Source organism: Ovis aries, chromosome 8, assembly GCF_016772045.2.
Source record: "Ovis aries strain OAR_USU_Benz2616 breed Rambouillet chromosome 8, ARS-UI_Ramb_v3.0, whole genome shotgun sequence".
NCBI lineage: Eukaryota > Metazoa > Chordata > Mammalia > Artiodactyla > Bovidae > Ovis > Ovis aries.
In genome coordinates this window covers 85,999,188-86,022,063 of record NC_056061.1, presented here as the reverse complement: position 1 = coordinate 86,022,063, position 22,876 = coordinate 85,999,188, and the positions used below count along the sequence as shown (strand labels likewise).

General features: G+C 39.8%; 1 protein-coding gene across 2 annotated transcripts in view; it reads right to left on the bottom strand.

Annotated features, from left to right (window-relative positions):
• Positions 1-22,876, bottom strand: part of PACRG (parkin coregulated) — a 536,203-nt gene that overhangs the window by 452,366 nt on the left and 60,961 nt on the right. For both annotated transcript variants that reach the window (XM_004011445.5, XM_012183225.4), the window contains exon 2: positions 16,454-16,588. In XM_004011445.5, coding sequence (XP_004011494.2) covers positions 16,454-16,588 — 135 coding nt within the window. The remainder of the gene's footprint in view (positions 1-16,453; positions 16,589-22,876) is intronic.

Sequence of the window (22,876 nt, the reverse complement as noted above, 5' to 3'; positions counted from 1 at the left end):
CATATAAGCAGCTCGTACAGCTCAATATCAGGGAGACAAACAGCCCAATCAAAAACTGGGCAGAAGACCTCAAGAGACATTTCTCCAAAGAAAAAGTACAGATGGTCAATAACCACACGAGAAGATGCTCAGCGTTGCTCACTATTAGAGAAATGCACATCAGAACTACAATGAGGTATCACCTCACACCAGTCAGAACGGCCATCACCGAAAAGTCTACAAACAATAAATGCTAGAGAGGGTGTGGAGATGTGAATCAATCCAGCCACTATGGAGAAGAGTATGGCAATTTCTTAAAAAACTAGGAATAAAACTACATTTTGGGGGGCTCCAAAATCACTGCAGATGGTGACTGCAGCCATGAAATTAAGACACTTACTCCTTGGAAGAAAAGTTATGACCAACCTAGATAGCATATTGAAAAGCAGAGACATTACTTTGCCAACAAAGGTCCGTCTACTCAAGGCTATGGTTTTTACAGTAGTCATGTATGGATGTGAGAGTTGGACTGTGAAGAAAGCTGAGTACCAAAGAATTGATGCTTTTGAACTGTGGTGTTGGAGAAGACTCTTGAGAGTCCCATGGACTGCAAGGAGATCCAACCAGTCCATCCTAAAGGAGATCAGCCCTGGGTGTTCTTTGGAAGGAATGATGCTAAAGCTGAAACTCCAGTACTTTGGCCACTTCATGCAAAGAGTTGACTCATTGGAAAAGACTCTGATGCTGGGAGGGATTAGGGGCAGGAGGAGAAGGGGACGACAGAGGATGAGATGGCTGGATGGCATCCCCGACTCAATGGATGTGAATCTGAGTGAACTCCGGGAGATGGTGATGGACAGGGAGGCCTGGCGTGCTGCGATTCATGGGGTTGCAAAGAGTTGGACATGACTGAGCGACTGAACTGAACTGAACTGAAGACCCTCTCATTTTAAATTTGTCTATAAAAATTATTTGAACCAGATAATTAAAGCAGCAAATGTTAAACACATACTGCATAAAGGGTTAGGAACATACGAGCTACCCAAAAGGAAGCACTTGACATGTACCATTTCTTTGCCGGACAGTGACTCTAAACTTCTTAGGACCAGAGGAAGACAACAACCCAGCTACAGAAGCTACCACTCTGTCTCACCAGTTGTTAAGTATTCGCTTCCTTTCAGAGTCGATGAGTCACTGTTGCCTGGGTACTGATGGGATCGTGTAACTTCTCTGTAATAGAATACAGTCCAATAATGGACACAGCTAAATTGGACTCAGCTATTTTAAACAGCTTCTGGACAAGAGTGTCTGACACAGTGACTCCCAACATGGTACCAAATTACCTATGAAGATGCAGAAAAAGATAAGAACATAACATGCAAGAGAAAACCAGGTATAATAATGAGTGCACACGCAGGAAGAAAAGGGGTTTCTGCAGAGGAAGAGGCCTGTGGAACTGGTAGGCAAAACCGCAGTTCATGATCAACTCATATGCTGCAACCAGAGGTACCCATTCTAAAGTTGGTAGGTTGTGGGGTTTTTTTTTTTTTTTTTTGAATCCCTCCTACACTTTCTGCTCCCTCAGAAACATAAGATCTGGAGCAAACTCCACTGAGGGGTGGGCATGGAGTAGGCCAGTATTCTGCAGCTGTGAAGTAGGTACTTTTTAAGACAAAGCGTGCTCCTTTCCATTCTCATCCCCATAACCATCACACCCACATCCATTCACAGTCAACTCTCAAAAAAAAGTGAAGTGGGGACGCAGACCCCTGTTAGCACACTGCACTGCATTCTGGAAAGTGGTGTGCCCCACGAGCAAGGTAAGGATAAGGCTAAGGGCAGAGAAAAACACAGCTGAGTATGTGCGCATTTCTGGAACTCGCCTACTCCGTCGATCTCAGTGTCAGAAGTCACAGAAAATTCCTTTTTTATCACCAGAAGAGGACTAGCTGAAGCACGTCCATACCAATCTTCAGGGACTGGGGGAGCTTGGCAGTCCACCCAAGGATACTGACAAGGAAAGCTCATTTGTCCCCAAGCAGAGAATGAATGAGGTCAAGCGCAATGACATGTTCTAAGCCTCGGCAAACATCAATTCTAGACTGAGGCGGACTGAAAATAATAGGTATTAAAAACACACTGCACGTGTCTGTGTGTGTGCGTGCTCAGTCATGTCTGACTCTGTGTGACCTCATAGACTGTGGCCCGCCAGGCTCCTCTGTTCATAGGATTATCCAGGCAAGAATGTTGGAGTGCGTTGCCATTTCCTTCTCCAGGGGATCTTCCTGACCCAGGGATTGAACCCATGTCTCTTACGTCTCCTGCACCGGCAGGCAGGTTCTTTCCCACTGGCACCACCAGGGAAGCCCAATATCCTGCCCCAAAAGAAAACAGAATATCATCTTATAGACCTGGATGTTGAGGAAGCCCCTTTAAGTTCACTGCTGCTGCTGCTAAGTCGCTTCAGTCGTGTCCGACTCTGTGCGACCCCATAGACAGCAGCCCACCAGGCTCCCCCGTCCCTGAGATTCTCCAGGCAAGAACACTGGAATGGGTTGCCAATTCCTTCTCCAATGCATGAAAGTGAAAAGTGAAAGCGAAGTTGCTCAGTCGTGTCCGACTCTTAGCGATCCCATGGACTGCAGCCCACCAGGCTCCTCCATCCATGGGATTTTCCAGGCAAGAGTACTGCAGTGGGGTGCCATTGCCTTCTCCATTAAATTCACTATGTTCATAATTAGTGATTTTTAGAAATGAGCATGTTCAAGGGTCCAAGAACCCAGAAATCTATATGGTGAAAATGTAGCTAAGTTGGTAAAGAATCTGCCTGCAATGCAGGAGACCTGGGTTCAAATCCCTGTGTCAGGAAGATCCTCTGGAGAAGGAAATGGCAACCCACTCCAGTATTCTTGCCTGGGGAATCCCATGGACAGAGGATCCTGGCGGGCTACAGTCTGTGGGGTCCCAAGAGCTGGACACAACTTAGCATCTAAACCACACGTTCAAAGGTGCAAGAAGCCAGAAATCTCTACGGTGAAAACAGACAAAGGCTAAGAACATGAGATTTTTACCATTAGGGAACAATCAGATATATTTGCAAGATATAACATATGTGAAATGTACAATAATGCTGACAATAGTATTGCTTGTAATAGCAAAACACTGAAGAAAAGCATTACTACCTAAGGAAAACATTACTATCGAACAACATGGAATTGGTTAACTTATGGAACTGTCTAGAACTTCCCAAAATAATTTTTAAAGTGCATATGCAAGTTATGACTTGTAATTACTTTTAAAAAGTTATACAGTACGAACAAAACATTTTTTAAAATTTGTATACATACATATATTTGTATATGGTGAGAAAAGGTCTGAAAAGTTAATCCTAAAAATGTAAAAGAGGCTACCTGAAGGTGGGGTGGACTATAGTTGATTCATATTTTTATTTTTGTTTATTTGTATTGCAAAATGCAGATAAAAATATCAGAAAATTTTCTATGATAAACCTACTTGTACAATAATTTTTAAGCCAGTATGTACAACAATATCACTCAACAATATAAATATTTGCAAGGTTAACTATAGCAGTGTAAGTTAAATTTGAATTTGAGGCACTAGTAGACAAATTGATACTAAAGAAAATAGAAAATAGAGGAAATCTCTTCCAGAAGTTATTTAAAAATGAATAAAGAGCTAAAAATTAAGTATGGGAGACAATGATAGAAATGACAGGATGAAACTAAATAACAACTCAAGAAAAGGGAGGCTTAAAGGTTTTATAGCTTGAAGGTTTCATGAGATTTCCCTAATTCAGGCTGGAATGCAATCTTGGAAATTCTTCAGGACTGTTTTCCTATAAGGGATATGTCTTAGGTTGAAGGGGGAGACTGGCTCATAATAATTCTATCAACTATCTTTGCTCACTTTTTATACTTTACCCAATAGCAAGAAATGCGTTTCATATTTAATAAACCATTTTCTTAATATCTCTTGCTATTCTCCAAAACTATACTACCAGCATGTTCATAATGACGAATCCGCTTATGTGGTTGTCATGGCAGCTTAAGATTTGCTTAAGGAGATGCTGCACGCCTGCCAATGCAGGAGACACGGGTTCAATCCAAGGTCTGCAAAGACCCCACCTGCCAAGGAGCGATGAAGCCCATTTGCCAGCATTATTGAGCCTGTGCTCCAGAGCCAGGGAGCTGCAACCACTGAGCCCACGTGCTGAAACTGCTGAGTACTGCACGCGCTAGAGCCTGTGCCCCACAGCAGGAGAAGCCACCCCTGCGAGAAGCCCGCCCGCCTCGGCGAGAGAAAAGCCCGGGCAGAGCGCAGACCTAGCACAGCCAAAACTAAAATAAATAACATAAAAGCACGCGCGTAGAAGACAGCTGAACTCAAACAGTAGGCTAAAAGGGGCTACCTTTGGGTAAATGTCACCCTATGTATACACTTTATTCAATTTCAAAATTTTCAAAAACAGTAATACTTTTCAGTTAGAAGAAAAGTTAGAAAATCTAAGAATAAGGGCATACAGATTTGATATACCATATAATGACAAATATTTCTTCACAAACTATTATGTATACTACAATCTCAACTGAGAAGATAAGACAGAAATACTGTGAAAAATGTTAACAACTGCCTTCAGTGAGTGGTGGGAAGATGGCGGATTCATTTATTCCTTCTACTTTTCAGCATTTTTTATTTTATAAGATAAAATCTATACATTTCATATTGAGAATAAAACTTTATGCTGCTGCTGCTAAGGCACTTCAGTTGTGTCCGACTCTGTGCGACCCCATAGACGGCAGCCCACCAGGCTCCCCCGTCCCTGGGATTCTCCAGGCAAGGACACTGGAGTGGCTTGTCATTTCCTTCTCCAATGCATGAAAGTGAAAAGTGAAAGTGAAGTCACTCAGTCGTGTCCAACTCTCAGCGACTCCATGGACCGCAGCCCACCAGGCTCCTCAGTCCATGGGATTTTCCAGGCAAGAGTATTGGAGCGGGGTACCATTGCCTTCTCCCATAAAACTTTATAGGTAATAATAAAGATAAAAATTTACATTTTTCAGTTCAGTTCAGTCACCCAATCGTGTCTGACTCTTTGCAAGCCCATGGACTACAGCACGCCAGGCCTCCCTGTCTATCACCAACTCCCAGACCTTACTCAAACTCTTGTCCATTGAGTCAGTGATGGCATCCAACCATCTCATCCTCTGTTGTCCCCTTCTCCTCCTGCCTTCAATCTTTCCCAGCACCAGGGTCTTTTCATATGAGTCAGTTCTTCACATCAGGTGGCCAAAGTACTGGAGTTTCAGCTTCAGCATCAGTCCTTCCAATGAATATTCAGGACTGATTTCCTTTAGGATGGACTGGTTGGATCTCCTTGCAATTCAAGGGACTCTCATGGATCTTCTCCAACACCACAGATCAAAAGCATCAGTTCTTTGGCACTAAGCTTTCTGTATGGTATAACTCTCACATCCATACATTACTACTGGAAAAACCTACATTTTTACATGAGTTTAACTAATTAATCTACCAGAATTAATTTTTGTAGAGAACTTTCAGTCAGCATAACCTTCTTTCTATAAAGGTAAAACATTCCCTGAAGTTGTTGCCTCAAATATATATTAAAATTGATATGAATATTCATTAATACTTTGTTTAGATTTTACCTGAAAGTAACAGAGAAACTTAAATATAACTTAGGGTAGTTGAAAATTTACTTAGTATCTAGAAGCCTCAAATATAAAGACACTGATCACTCTAAATAAAAACATCAACCAAATGATTACTTTTAACCTACCATACCCTCAATCTGATTCCTGTGTCATCTGTCAAACTTTTGATCCCAAAACTACTTCAATAAAAAGAAGGAGTATCTGACAAGTGATAAGAGAGAGGGAAATATTCATTATATCACTAATTGGAATAGAACTGAAAATTCACTCTCTGGGGAGACAAAGAAAAATCATCAAAAGTCTGACTTGTGTCCCCAAACAAAACTTTCTGAAAAACAGCAACACACATTTTTTGTTTAAAAGATTGGTGTTGTTCCGTCACTTGGTCGTGTCTGACTCCCTGCGACCCCATGGACTGCTGCACATCAGGCTTCCCTGTCCTTTGCCGTCTCCTGGAGTTTGCTCCAACTAGTGTCCATTGAGTCGGTGATGCCATCTAGCCATCTCATCCTCTGTTTAAAGACTGGATGCTTCTGAGATGGCAACATTTATCTCGGGGAGGGTGGCAGCAGCCCCATTTCTTCAAGGGATAGTGATAGAGCATCTCAGCTGTGGTACCCTGGCTCCACCAAGACCACTGCTACTTCTCAAGAGCAGGGGTTGTGTAACTTGAGAAACGGGAGCCATTTGTTTTCCCTCTAGCTGTCAGCCCACTGAGATGAAACTTACAGCATCGCTTGTTCCCCCTGGGCCCCTTGTAATGTGAATTGTCTTTAGCGGATGCTTACCAAATCACTGTCACGTAACAGCGGCCGACCTTTCTTTTCAATCTACGCACTTTCCAGGAGTTATAAATCAGTTGACTTTCAAGCTCGATGAGACAGCATATGCCTTAGTTTGAAGAACAGATGGAGGCTTGGGGGGAAATTGTTTCTGCAGGCTCGCTACAAGCAGCACTGCTCCATAAAAGTGAACCATTCGCGCTAATTTCTCACATAAATTACACAGGCAGCAGGCAGCACCAGCCCATTCAGCAGAAAACCTTTCATCGAGCTTTCGGAGGTCATCTGACCAATTTAAATTAAAGTTATTTCTGATACATGGCTGTATTTTCACGCCGTACACTTTTAAGACAGAGCAATTCACATCAAATAAAAGGATGGCATTAATTGTGCATGCAGTCCCTTCCTTCAGAAAACACCAAAAAGCACTTTAATTGCTGGAGGATTATTATTTTTTTCAAGACTTTGAGAAAAAGCTCTATCTATTAATTAATCACAGAGGAATTAATAGCGGAAACGCAGCAGCCTTTCTTGTACAAAAATTAGGTAAATTGTCATTTTTCTTGCAAAATTTGCCTTACAAGTTCTACTAAGGCCTATTATCCAAACTCAAGCTTTGGCAGTTATCAAAAAATATAGAAGCCCAGGACAATTCAAAGAATATATTCATTCTTTCTTCATGTAAAACAAATTATTCAATTCAAATAAATTTGCTTATAAGATTTTAAAGATCAATATCGATTTTGCCTGCGGTAATAGATAGAGCGTTAATTTTTTGAATCCTGAAGAAACTGAAACATTAAGAAACTGAAGGCACCAGAGGACTTAATTATTAATCAAAATTACAGAGTTTTGAGAACCATATACTGAGGGTTAATGGATCAGATATCATATCGCAGTGGGATTTACTTTAAAATGCGGTTGTATTTACAGATAATGAGCTATCATGGTTTGGAATGATTTTAATTGTAAGAAAATTAGCGTACATTTTAATAATAATTATAGTCAATAAATGTTTTTCCTGGTAGAAATTATCAGTCATGTCAATGAAAACAGTCACACTGACAGAGCTGTTTATGTTTCATGAATACCAATGCCTCTGAAAACTGAAAAAAGAAGAGAACGTGCTAGAGAAGAAATTCTTAACAGAGTCATATATGAGTATTAAAAACTAGGGGGCTGACATGGAACTGAAGGCACGATCCAGACACCATCAGTAGATACTCTTACAAAGTTAGGCATCCAATTATCTTATGCACAGCATTTTCTTTACTTGAATGTTCAGACTGAACGTACATTTTCAGTCATTTGTAAAGAAAAATAAACTTATCGAAAATCATTGGGAAAGCATTACATATAATTTAAGCATTTTCAAGGTAAAATTCAACCTAGAGAAACTGTTGCATACAGCTCTGGACTGTGTGTTCAAATTAACTTGCTGGTGCTTATCTTAATTTGCTACCAGAAGACTTGGTCTCTAAGGCTAATTTCTAATTAATTGTTTGTTCTTTAAGCTATTTCATGAATATCTTTAACTACGGCTATTTTAGTAACTGTGAAACAAACTTTATTAGCCCTCAATTAAAAAGGGCCATGCCAATCACTCAGTACATGGTCGTCACCAAAGAGAGTAAGGCCTAGAGGGTGAGACGCACGCTCATGAAACAGTGTCCTGAAAAGCGGAACTTAGCGGTAACCAGTTGCGGGATGTTTTATATTCATTCAACAAACATCGCTGGGCATCAGCTCTGTGCCAGACACGCCTTCAGGGACTGCACTGGCTAAAGAGAGGGAACAAGCTAGAAACAAAGACACAATCCCTGGCTCAGAAGTATTTAGGGTATGTCATTTTTATTAGCCTTGTTACTGGCTCCATTGAAGGTCCCCATCTGGTTTTCATTTTCTCTCATCTTCCCTGTTATATGTTAAATTTCTCTTTTTTACAGTTCTTTGTAAAACAGCTTAAAATCTCTTAGCAAAATGTTAAAGTGGATTAAACTTTATAAATGAATATACATATAACTCAGTGATTAAACTACAGAAAAATGTGTTTTAATTACATAATTAATGTTGCTTTATGAATTAATTTTTAATCAAAAAACAAAGTTGCATGATCCAAGTTTTAATCAACAAGTAATGTATAATTTATAACATTAACCTCAGGGAACTATGCTTCAATGGTGAAATTCTATGCACCTCCAATAGGCCAGGGAGGGAGATGCATTTTGGGCAAAGAGGAGGGGCCACCTAAAGTCCATTCTCTCTTGGACCTACCTGTGTGCATCACAGGCACACAGTTCTGGCTTTATTCATTTAATTTCAACCTAACTGGCTACCAAAGATTATTTACATACCAAAGACTAAGAAAACAAGAATGCGGAAATGCCCCAGGTTGCTATGCTAATTTGGACAATGCCACTATGCAGTTTCTGTGACTTAAGAAGGCAAGTTTGAAAAAAAAATTAACAGGAAAAAACTGAGTAAGATTCCTTTTAAAAAGACTAAAAAGTATGTGTGGTTCAGGACAGATTATATAAGGTGCTGAGAAATAAAATGGTATACGGTTTCAGACAAGGTTTATACCTGTCTGTTGTATGCAGTTTATTTTTTTACAACTTTCCATTTTGAAGAAGACCTCAAAATCCTCTCCAGTTAGGCACGTAGTTTTCCTGTTGCATCTCTTCTTTTTCTGTCTTAAAGACTTCTATAAGTAGAACAGTGCAGAGCTCTTAGGGACCAAAACCAGACTTATTTTCATTTGTGTTAAGACTAAGTGTAAGAGTAATAGTATCGCTTGAGACTGATGATGCAGAGTATTTAGAGACAGCAAAGAGAAAACACATGATATATAGTCTCAGGAAGAAATGTTTGATTAGAAAGGTGAGACTTGGTTAGACAGATTTAAAATGACTGTGGTCATCAGTCCTTATAAACAAAAATTAAAACTTTAAGAATCTGTTTATATTATCTATGTCGAAAGGATACTAAAATCCTTTTGACAGACAAAACTTACACCTAAATTTTTAACAAATCAATAGGACATAGACTAACTCTTCACTAGAAAACCGGACAATTTAAGAAGAGGGCTCAAAAGGCGAGCAAATTAGTTAAGCACATAAAAGTGTTTAACGATCCTAATAATCAACAAACGAAATGAGATGCTTTACCCATCACTTTAGTGAAAGTGAAGTCCCTCAGTCGTGTCTGACTCTTTGCGACCCCGTGGACTGCAGCCTTCCAGGCTCCTCTGTCCATGGGATTTTCCAGGCAAGAGTACTGGAGTGGGTTGCCATTTCCTTCTCCAGGGAGTCTTCCCGACTCAGGGATTGAACCCGTGTCTCCCCCATTGTAGGCGGACACTTTACCCTCTAAGCCATCAGGGAAACCCATCACCTTAGCAGACTTTTATCTTAAAGGAGGATTCAGTAATGAATATGGTTCTGTGGAATGACTGCTTTTAAAATATTACTTTTGACCTACTAATTCCTCTTCAGGGAATTTAACCTAAGGATGCAATCAGAGGTAGAAACAAAGGTTTATGTATCTGGGTGTTTCATTTAATATTATTTAGAAATTATATCCCCTCTGAAATTGAAATAATCCTATGATATCTAACAGTAGGAAAATAGTTGACGAAGTACGATTTTAAATTGAAGAAAGCAGGGAAAACCACTAAGGCATTCAGGTATGACCGAAATTAAATCCCCTGTGATTATACAGTGAAAGTGACAAAGAGATTCAAGGAATTAGATCTGATAGACAGAGTGCCTGAAGAACTATGGATGGAGGTTCAAGACATTGTACAGGAGGTGGTGATCAAAACCATCCCCAAGAGAAGGAAATGCAAACAGGCAAAATGGTTGTGTGAGGAGGCCTAACAAATAGCTCAGAAAAAATGAGAAGTGAAAGGCAAATGAGAAAAGGAAAGATATACCTATCTGAATGCAGAGCTCCAAAGAATAGCAAGGAGAGATAAGAAAGCCTTCCTCGGTGATCAATGCAAAGAAATAGAGGAAAACAACAGAATGGGAAAGACTAGAGATCTCTTCAAGAAAATTAGAGACACCAAGGGAACATTTTATGCAAGTTCAGTTCAGTTCAGTCACGCAGTCGTGTCTGACTCTTTGCGACCCCATGAATCGCAGCACGCCAGGCCTCCCTGTCCATCACCAACTCCCAGAGTTCACTCAAACTCACCTCCACCGAGTCGGTGATGCCATCCAGCCATCTCATCCTCTGTTGTCCCCTTTTCCTCCTGCCCCCAATCCCTCCCAGCATCAGAGTCTTTTCTATGCAGAGTACATCATGAGAAACGCTGGGCTGGTTGAAGCACAAGCTGGAATCAAGATTGCTGGGAGAAATATCAATAACCTCAGATATGAAGATGACACCACCCTTATGGCAGAAAGTGAAGAGGAACTAAAAAGCTTCTTGATGAATGTGAAAGAGGAGAGTGAAAAAGTTGGCTTAACATTCAGAAAACTAAGATCATGGCATCTGGTCCCATCACTTCATGGGAAACAGATGGGGAAACAGTGGAAACAGTGTCAGACTTTATTTTTTGGGGCTCCAAATCACTGCAGATGGTGACTGCAGCCATGAAATTAAAAGACGCTTGCTCCTTGGAAGAAAAGTTAAGACCAACCTAGATAGCATATTGAAAAGCAGAGACATTACTTTGTCAACAAAGGTCCATCTAGTCAAGGCTATGGTTTTTCCAGTGGTCATGTATGGATGTGAGAGTTGTACGGTGAAGAAAGCTGAGCGCTGAAGAATTGATGCTTTTGAACTGTGGTGTTGGAGAAGACTCTTGAGAGTCCCTTGGACTGCAAGGAGATCCAACCAGTCCATTCTGAAGATCAGCCCTGGGTGTTCTTTGGAAGGAATGATGCTAAAGCTGAAACTCCAGTACTTTGGCCACCTCATGTGAAGAGTTGACTCATTGGAAAAGACTCTGATGCTGGGAGGGATTGGGGGCAGGAGGAGAAGGGGACGACAGAGGGGCACAATAAAGGACAGAAACCATATGGACCTAACAGAAGCAGAAGATATTAAGAAAAGGTGGCAAGAATACACAGAAGAACTATACAAAAAAGATCTTAATGATCCGGATAACCATGATGGTGTGATTGCTCACCTAGAGTCAGACATCCTGGAATACAAAGTCAAGTGGGCCTTAGGGAGCATCATTACAAACAAAGCTAGTAGAGGTCAAATCCTAAAAGATGATGCTGTGAAAGTGCTGCACTCAATATGCCAGGGAATTTGGAAAACTCAGCAGAGCCTACAAGACTGGAAAAGGTCAGTTTTCATTCCAGTTTCAAAGGAGGGCAGTGCCAAAGAATGTTCAAACTACTGCACATTATACTCATTCCATCTGCTAGCAAAGTAATGCTCAAAATCCTTTAAGCTAGGCTTCAACAGTACATGAACTAAGAACTTCCAGATGTTCAAACTGGATTTAGAAAAGACAGAGGAACCAGAGATCAAATTGCCAACATCTAGTGGATCACAGAAGAAGCAAGAGAATTTCAGAAAAACATCTACTTCTGTTTCACTGACTATGCAAAAGCCTATGTGTGGATTACAACAAACTCTGGAAAACTCTTAGAGATGGGAATAACAGACCACGTTACCTGCCTCCTGAGAAACCTCAGGAGGTCAAAGGCAAGTCAAGAAGCAACAGTTAGAACCAGGCACTGAACAATGGACTGGTTCCAAATTGGAAAAGGTATATGTCAAGGCTGTATACTGTCACCCTGATTATTTAACTTACCCCAGAATGCCAGGCTAGATGAAGCACAAGCTGGAATCAAGATTGCCAGGACAAAATATCAATAACCTCAGATATGCAGATGACACCACCTTTGTGGCAGAAAGCAAAGAGGAACTAAAGAGCCTCTTGATGAAAGTGAAAGAGGAGAGTGAAAAAGTTGGCTTAAAACTCAACAGTCAAAAACCAAAGATCATAGCATACAGTCCAATCACTTCATGGCAAATAGATGGGGGGACAATGGAAACAGTGACAGATTTTATTTTTGGAACTCCAAAATCTCTGCAGATGATGACTGGAGCCATGAAATTAAAAGATGCTTGCTCCTCGGAAGAAAAGCTATGACCAACCTAGACAGCATATTAAAAATCAGAGACATTACTTTGTCAACAAAGGTCCATCTAGCCAAGGCTATGGTTTTTCCAGTAGTCATGCATGGATGTGTGAGTTGGACCATAAAGAAAGCTAAGTGCCGAAGAAGCAATGATGCTTTTGAACTGTAGTGATGGAGAAGACTCTTAAGAGTCCCTTGAACAGCAAGGAGATCAAACTGTCAATCCTAAAGGAAATCAGTCATGAATATTCATTGGAAGGACTGATGCTGAAGCTGAAACCCAATACTTTGGCCACCTGATGGGAAGAACTGACTCATTGGAAAAGACCCTGATGCTAGGAAAGATTGAAGGCAGGAGGAGAAGGGGATAACAGAGGATGAGAAGGCTGGATGGCATCACTGACTCAATGGACATGAATTTGAGCAAGCTCTGGGAGTTGGTGATGGACAGGGAAGACTGGAGTGCCACAGTCCATGGGTTCCAAAGAGTTGGAACGACTGAGCGACTGAACTGAACTGAACTGATTCATCTTTCATAGATCATTAACTTGCCTCTGATAAGTATATAGAAAATTTTGCTACAAATATCTTGCAAAAGTTTTTTTCATATTTACCAAGGAATGCATAAGAAGCACAGCCATCTCAAAGATGCATATACCAGTCTTATTTTTTCATTTTAATAATGATTCTCAGATAGTTCTAAGTCGCCTCTCTGGCTAGCAGGTTCAAGCATTTATTTTTGACTGAATTATCTTATCTTAATCTAGAGCAGCACTGTCTAATATGGTAACCATGTGGCTATTTAAATTAAAATTAATTAAAATCTAAAATTTAGTTCCTCGGGCTCACTGGGGACATTTCAAGTGCTTAATGGCCACATATGGCTACTTGTAATGTATTAGACATTGCAGATGAAGCACACTTCCACCATTGCTGAAAGACACATTAGACCATGCTTGGATCTTTAGCGATACCACAAGGGATACACTAAACTGCACAGATTCTGGCATTTGGTTTGCCCTGTTGTTCTGACATGTGGAAGAAATTATCATTTCACGGGCTCTAAACTATGATGGCAGTTCAGGATGTGGGTTGAGAAACCTCACCTTGCAAAGACATTCCTTGAAATTCTGATAAAGGAAATGGATCTCCTTACCACTTAATTACACACACCATTTCAGGTCTCACCGCCACTCTTGGAGGCCTAGGGGTGTCACAAGGACTGCGGAGAGAGGACAGGTACTTTCCTGGGAATCAGAGCTACTCAGAAGTGTTCAGCGAGGGGCAAGCTAGGCCATGAAGTGAGAAGCTCGCTTGACCAGAGCTCTATCCACACACAAGGGAGTACAGTGCCGGGTCTGGGGCAGTTTTTAGTGCGGTTTTTGCAGGGTGCTTGAGAGTCCCTTGGACTGCAAGGAGATCCAACCAGTCCATCCTAAAGGAGATCAGTCCTGGGTGTTCACTGGAAGGATTGATGCTGAAGATGAAACTCCAATACTTTGACCACCTCATGTGAAGAGTTAAATCACTGGAAAAGACCCTGATGTTGGGAGGGATTGGGGACAGAAGGAGAAGGGGATGACAGAGGATGAGATGGCTCGATGGCATCACCGACTCAATGGGCATGAGTTTGAGTAAACTCCAGGAGTTGGTGATGGACAGGGAGGCCTGGCGTGCTGTGATTCACGGGGTCGCAAAGAGTCGGACACGACAGAGCGACTGAACTGAATTGAACTGGGGAGCCCTGCTTTCTTCAGCATTCAATGTCCATTCCTTAGAAATGTTATCCTAAAAGAAGGCCTCTGGTCTTACCAAGTATCAGACGTTCCCCACAGTATATGTGTCAAGAATACGAATAAATATGAGAGATTGCTCACAAGCCTGTGCTTAATAAGTTTAATGTTTTATCTTCAGCATTATAGTAGTACAGTTGAAATCTGGTTGGCAAAGCTTTAAAGGATAGAAGTTTACCTTCTATCCTAGTTATAGGATAAGATGTCTTTTTAAATGTATGCTATTATCCTACCAGCAGCAGCAAATAAATTGCTTCCTCTTTAATCTGACTTTTTAGCTTGCTGAATCACTACAATAGTCAATAGTAGCTTAAAAGAATTAATATAGCTATAAAAAAGAAAAGCAGTTTATATGCCATCTGACTGCTGGAGTACCAAAGATAACGCAAAATGATTCATCCTATGCTTTTATTATTTTCAAGATAAACTTTTTTTTTGTCTCTTGACATTTCTAGAAGTTATTCAAGATTATTCAAACAGGTCAAAAAAAATCTATGGATTCTTTTATTGATACAATTTTTATGTGCTAAAATTATGTAAAACACCAAAATCCACTTGTTTTGCATAAGGAAATATGGCATATTCTTTTACTCAAAAGGAATCAAGTTCTTGAGCATCTCTATGTTACCATGCATGAATTGGTACACTGACACAAACTCTAAAGCCATGTAATTAATCAAATACAAACCAACCCCTAATTAAAGTTTTGAAGACTGAAATATCTAAATTAGTTATATTGCTATATATTTTTCTCATCATGCACATTTTCATATAACAAATGCAAATTTTAAGACAGATGATTAAAACCAAGATAATAATGTCCTTCATTTGCCTAAAATATATGACAAAACTTAATAACAAGGACAACTTCAGATTTCCCTTGCCAAGTAACTTTTTAATAAGTTCAGTAACTGGATATTATGTGACTGCTCAAGATCTAGAAATGTCTGATAATTATGTGAAAACATTTAAAGATATACCAGATGTAATACAATCAATTCTTTCAGTTTTTCCAAAAAAGAAGGAAAAGGTTAATTTTAATGAATCGTTGTAAGCTGTTTACTTTGATGAATTCTTCACTTTGATCATTCTTATTTTTTAACATAAGTTTGTTACTAATTATAAACAGTCCTGACATTCACTCTTCAGACAATACTGTGGGACTTTTTCGCTACATGGATCAATTGCTAAATTCAAAATATTTGGCAAAACCTTTTGTGTTCCTTAACCTGATGCTATGCTCACATACATGCAACTGCTTTCCAGTCTTCAGGCAGAGCTGATAAATATCACCCAAAGCAAAGTCCTTGATAACAAAAAATAATTAAATAGCAGAAGTGGTTAGAGATCAGCATTCATTTTTCAAATTAAATGTAAAAGCCTTCTCCAGTTGAGAGATTGGCAAGTTTTTACAAATAACACCAGCGAGCCTTTTAGAAAGAAACACAGCCACATTAGAATGGAGTCATTAGGCAATACATTTATTTTGAAGCCAATTAACCTTTTGTCAGAAAAATGTCGGTGCTATAAGGCTTTCAGCGGTGGAGGTCAGTCTCTAACAGAGCTCGTGTGACAGCTACTGTGCCGGCTGACACGTGCTGCAGACAGAGAGGAGAGGGCCTCCGTCAGAGCCCGCCTGCTTTTGTATTCCACTCTGCATTTCCAGGGAGCAGACAATCTTGACCTATCCATTTAGGTAATTAAAGCTTCCATTTGGAAGTGTCCTGCAGGAAGGTGAAATTTGGGGGGAGATAAATGGCTGTTGCTCTCCACATCCAGCCACCAGTTCCATCATTTGATGGACCGCCTGAAACGGGCTGGAATGCCAGGTTCTCATAAAAATAGAGATGAATCGGTCAGCACACAATTCTCCAAGGCAAAGCAACTCTGTCATTTCCTTTTCCTGCAGGCTGTAATTTAATTGTTAGTCAAGGTGGGCAGCTGACACAGAGGGGCTTCCTCTAAGAGCTTACCCACCATCTTCCACTCACCGAGAAATCACTCCAGCTTATTTACTTATCAGTCAAGAGTGTTTGGCACTGGGAGATACAGCTTCCACAGCGAGCACAGCTGGTTCTCGCAGCTGCACAAGGACTTACCTTCCACGCTATTTTGTTTCCTTTCGAATCATGTTCAAGGGCAATTGGAAAGTCTCCTCGTTGATAAAATTTTCGAAACGCTGTGGGTTTGGTGGGTCTTTCTTTGAATGCTCCTGCACTTGGAGGGCCTCTCACCTTCAAAGGAAAAAATAAAAAAAATAAAAGTAGGAATCAGGTTTTAAAACACATGGGAAAATGCAAGATGAAAAGACTTTGGCTTTTATAAGTTTCATTTTGTACAAAACGTCAAATTATCTTAATAATGGGCAACAAAAATCTCACAAACATTTGGAGAAAAAAAATTTATAACACTGTTAAGGATTCACTTTATTTCAAGCTATCTTACAAAGTACTCCTAGAAAGTGTCACTTTAAAAATATTACTTTGTAAGGAAGAAAAGCCTGAACTTTTGTTTAAGGAAAATATTTTAATAAAAGCAACTAAGTTCAGAGTGTTAAAACTTTTAAGATTCCTAATAACGGCAAGTTCTAATCCAAGTCTGATATACTTTGTGGAATATTCTAGAAATAAATTTAAAATAGCGCCTTCAAATCTTTCTATACAAATAAAATAAAAATAATATGTTCTCAAGGTATGAATATTAACCACAAACCATAAATGTGTGATAAAAATTTTGTTGTTGTTTAATCTCTAAGTTGTGTGCAACTCTTTGGGACCCCATGGGCGGTAACAGACTAGGCTCCTCTGAAAATTAAGTAATGATAAATGAGACAGTTTAAAAAGAAAAATGGTGGTGTACATTTGACAACATGAGTTTCAAAAAAATGAGCATTAAAAAAGATTACGAGAATCTTTCAACCTGTCAAACTGTGATTTTTATCAATGAAGAAATATCTTATTTTGAGCTATTCACATTGGGCACAACTTTAAATCTGCATTATTTACATATGAACTAATTCATTAGGTTACAAAATTCAAAGTGATTAGTGAAATGTTTAGGAAAGTATACTCCATTGTATTGTTCCATACATATAGTCTAAACATTATTTTTCTTATGCTTCTTTATTTTAAAAAAGGTAAATTATTATTCATTTATTAGGTTAATAAAAATAATTATTTTGTCAATTCTTAATGTAAACAAGATAGCAAATAATTTACCTACTATCTTAATATTTTAAATTATTTGAAAGTGAAGTCGCTCAGTCATGTCCGACTCTGCGACCCCGTGAACTGTAGCCTGCCAGGCTCCTCTGTCCATGGGATTCTCCAGGCAAGAATACTGGAGTGGGTTGCCATTTCCTTCTCCAGGGGATCTTCCCGACCCAGGGATTGAACCCACGTCTCCCACATTGCGGGCAGACGCTTTAACCTCCGAGCTACCAGGGAAGCCCTTAAATTATTTGACATCGAATTAATTTTTAACATCTGTGTGAAAATTCTTAATTTTAACAAACTATACATAAAAATATATCTGAGATAACAAACAGATAAAGACAAACACATTTTATCTGAAGCTCACATAAAGACCAACATTAGAAACTGAGTGGGATATTAAGAAATATTAAGATGATTAAATGCTGAAGTGGAATTGAGGAGTGTGGTGACACGGAGACCTTTATTAGAGTTTAAAATGATCTTCACTACACAGCACACTGTCCCAAGCATACGGTTACACAGGTCACTGAGAAGACACTGGGCAGTGGAGAAATAAGATTTCCTTTTGCTCATTTGGTCAGATTTGAAATTTGGTCTGGTATTAGAATTATTAGCTGCTATTTTCAGCCAAGTTCATTCAACTGTTAAATGAGCATGTGCCTACGGCAACTACTTTGTTCAGAGCTCTGAGCTGGATGCCATACAAGAGAGGATGTTTTCAACAATATTAGTATGATGGAAGCTGTAGAGTTGTCATTCCCAGACTTTTGGGTTTTATGGAACAATAAATTTTGAATCACATTTTTGGGAACTGATAAAGAATTGACAGATTTTTATTTTGCCAAGAAGTTACATTTACAAAAAAAATTACTATCTACCATCATGTCACCATTCTAGCATACCCTCCAAACGTAGTAGAACATAATCTAAGGAAAGAAAACGTAGCCAGCATGCATACGTATTTATAGGAAGTTACAGTGCTTCCCCGATGGCTCAGATGGTAAAGAATCTGCCTGCAATGTGGGAGACCTGGATCTGATTCCTGGGTTGAGAAGATCCCCTGAAGAAGGGAACGGCTACCCACTCCCGTATTCTGGCCTGGAGAATTCCATGGACCGTACAGTCCACGGGGTCACAAAGAGTTGGACACGACTGAGCGACGTTCACTTTCACTGTACTTCATAGCACAATAGTGTATATGTGTGTGCGTGTGTATGTGTGTTTATTATACACTACTGATTACTGGTCATTTCTATGGTTTTGAAAAATTAGCTTTTTAATGGATAAAGAAAACAACTCTGTGTGTGTGTGTGTGTGTGTGTGTGTGTGTGTGTGTATAATGGATATTGTTTTTGCTGTTTAGTTGCTAAGTCATGTCTGACTCTTTTGTGACCCCATGGACTGTAGTTCGCCAGGCTCCTCTGTCATTGGGATTTCCCAGGCAAGAATACCAGAGTGGGTTACCATTTCCTTCTCCAGGAGACCTTCCCTACCCAGGGATCAAACCTGCATCTCCTGCATAGGCAGGCAGATTCTTTACCACTGACCCACCAGGGAAGACCTATATTGGATATCATTCAACCATAAAAAGAAGGAAGTCCTGCCATTTGGAATGACCGGAGTATTCATTAAGGTCTAAGTGAAATAAGTCAGACCGAAAGGCAAATACTATGTGATAACACCTTCTGGAGGCCTGGGGGGTGTGGCATATGCTGTCTTTTTTTATTCGCTTTCCAACCTTCCTGATTCTTGGTGTGACGACTGATTTCTTTATTGAAACCTGGACATTGGCGCGTTGTGAGACTTCAGATCTCCTTCTGTCTCAGCTGGTTGATGCTGGTATCTCTCTAGCAGAAAGAGCTGAGGGGCAGAAGTACTGGTGTCCCAGCTGGCCTCGGCTGGGGAGGGTGGAGAGAGCGCCTCATCACTCTGGGTGGGGGTAGGAGCTTCAGCACCTCAGCCTGCACCACCACTGTCCTGGCAGAGAAGGGGAGCAGTGCCCACCATTGCTCTCCACCCTGACATCACAAATGGAGTGGTCTCACTACCAGCGCCTGTCTCTCTGACACCACTCCAGTAGGAACAGGGAAGAGCCTCTTATTACAGCTGGCTGGGGTGGACACACATGACGGTTCCAGTAGTCATGTATGGATGTGAGAGTTGGACCATAAAGAAAGCTGAGCACTGAAGAACTGATGCTTTTGAACTGTGGTGTTGGAGAAGACTCTTGAGAGTCCCTTGGACTGCAAGAAGATCCAACCAGTCCATCCTAAAGGAGATCAGTCCTGAGTGTTCACTGGAAGGACTGATGTTGAAGCTGAAACTCCAATACTTTGGCCACCCGATGCAAAGAACTGACTCATTGGAAAAGACCCTGACTCTGGGAAAGATCGAAGGCAGGAGGAGAAGGGGACGACAGAGGACGAGATGGCTGGATGGCATCACTGACTCAATGGACATGAGTTTGAGCAAGGCAGTTGGTGATGGACAGGGAGGCCTGGTGTGCTACAGTCCATGGGGTCTCAAAGAGTCGCTGTGAGTGCTAGGGAATCTTTTTTCAATTCCAGTAGAGATCCACTCAGAGAAGGCAACGGCACCCCACTCCAGTACTCTTGCCTGGAAAATCCCATGGATGGAGGAGCTTGGTAGGTTGCAGTCCATGGGGTCGCTAAGAGTTGGACACGACTGGGCAACTTCATGTTCACTTTTCACTTTTATGCATTGGAGAAGGAAATGGCAACCCATTCCAGTGTTCTTGCCTGGAGAATCCCAGGGATGGCGGAGCCTGGTGGGCTGCCATCTATGGGGTTGCACAGAGTTGGACACGACTGAAGCAACTTAGCATCAGTAGCAGCAGCAGCAGAGATCCACTACAATCCCTCACTTTAAAAATTCAGCTACAACCATGATTTAGATTTATTTGTCTTACCATCATCTCCTAACCATCTTTTTCAGTTTTTTCTAGATGCCAATTCATCATTTCTGCTGTTGAGAGCATGCCTCTCATTTGTTTATCTGGCCGAAAATTTGTTTGAAATTAGGCATCTTTCTCCTTTTTCTTTGTATTTATCTTAAATCAATTTCTTTTCCTTTTTATCTCTTATTCTAAATATACTTTATTTCTTTCTGGTTCAGAACTCAAAGTTCTAAATGTCCAAACTTTTCAAATAATGAACATATTGCTAAGATGCCCAGAAGGCTTTTTATAAACTGTGATAGATAACTTATACTTCCTCTATCTGCCCATAAATATTCATGGGCTCTCTACGAAATGATTCCATACCTACAATTCCATGGAAATCTTTACTTAGTTTTACAAAAATTGTCCATGCTAATATGCAATGACTCAGCAGTGACAGAATTTTATTATGTTATCTTTTGTTTTCATATTTCTGCCATTTACTTATTTAAAAACACTAGATTCTCTGAAGTCTGCTATCGATCCATTCCAAATTAATTCTTGGAATCTCAAGAGTTACAGTTTGTAAAACCGATTAGAATATTCCCATCTAAATTTGTTAATGCAAGGGGACATTACCTAATTTTATGCAAATGCTCTGTCATTATATCCTTAGATAATATTTTTTCTGTTCCAAATATATACCCACTTAAACCTTATAGAAAGATATACTATTTTTAATATTCCATGCATAATTCATTCCAACTAATTCTAAAAATCTATACATAAAAAAAGAAACAAGTGAAATATAATTAATCTCTGGAAAGGTAATAAAGGTATTATTACTGGATATCACACAGTTGGATACAACTTGACTAAATAAAAACAAAGCAAAAAATATTGTTAAGGATCCTTATAAGTCTCATACAAAAACTATTCTAAATTTTATTTAATGTCTTAAGAATTTAATCTCAATTTATATAAATAATATAGAGCAAATAGGGAACCATAAATCAAACTAGATTTGTGGGAAAATGCAATTAGGATTTGCCCGAATGGTCGGGGCTATCCATAAACCAATTAGGAAGAATGGATGTTGCAGCTGAATTCTTTTAATAAAATCTAATGCACTTGGGAACCGAGATACTGAATGCACTTTGAAGCGATGGCAGATGACAGCGTACTTTAAATGCCTACATTTATTGAATGTGCTGTAATGGATTTAGGACTTAGATCACAGTCTCTGTCATAAGGTCAGAAAACTAATAATAATTAGTAGGAAGGGACTTAAGGTTCTCTAAAATTCCTCATCATATACTTTGAAAGTTTCTTTTCAGTAGATCTGTTTTTTAGCATAAACTGAAAAAGCTAAAACGAACAAAAGAAGACTTTTACTTCAAGTGCAGAAGCTACACTGTCTCCCTAATGGTCCATTTTGCCAACTCACTAACATTGAAAGAATAAAATGCAAAGACATTGATTTCCTAATTTCATTAGGAAATATTTCCACATGAAATCTTTAAAAAATTAATTTATTTATTTTAATTGGAGGCTTACTACTTTACAATATTGTAGTGGTTTGGGCCAGACATTGACATGAATCAGCCACCAACATGAAATTTGGATTCATAAGATCACTGTGATTAAGCAGCTGGTGCGCCAGAATTACAGTTTCCGAGCTACTCAGGCAATGGGATGTTGGCCCTAGGACTGGTGAATTCATTGCCATCCGTCTAGATTTCTGAGAAAGGAGTAACGTAATTCAGTGTCTGTCCTATTTGCCAGTCATAATTGTTTCACTATATCAGAAAAATGCAATACCTCGGGTCTCCAAATAACCAGAAAAATACTTGTAAAAGATTGTGTGCAAACTAAGTCACTTCGGTCGTGTCCAACTCTTTGCAACCCTATGGACCATTAGCCCTTCCGGCTCCTCTGTCCATGGGATTCTCCAGGCAAGAATTCTGGAGTGGGTTGCCATGCCCTCCTCCAGGGGATCTTCCTGACTCAGAGATCAAACCGGCATCTCTTATATCTCCTGTATTGGCAGGCAGGTTCTTTACCACTAGCACCACCTGAGAAGCCCTGCAAAAGATTAACAGTTAACAAATCTGATTGTAATGGTAGGTAAGGCACCATAGCATTAACAAAAGTGAGCTCTTTTATCAGGCTCACTGATTAAAAAAAAAAAAAGTTTTACCTGGTAAAGTTTTTCTAAGAAGTTTTAACAATATAACAAAACACTGTAATAGTAATGTTTTTGTTAGTAAGAGCCAAGAAGGATAACAAGTGCCTTGTATTGTAAAAGATTCATATTTCAATAAATATTCAATATATATGGACACACTGTGGAGTCCTTTAAAGCCAGGCCCGTTGGCAACAGTGCTTCCCTGATAGCTCAGTTGGTA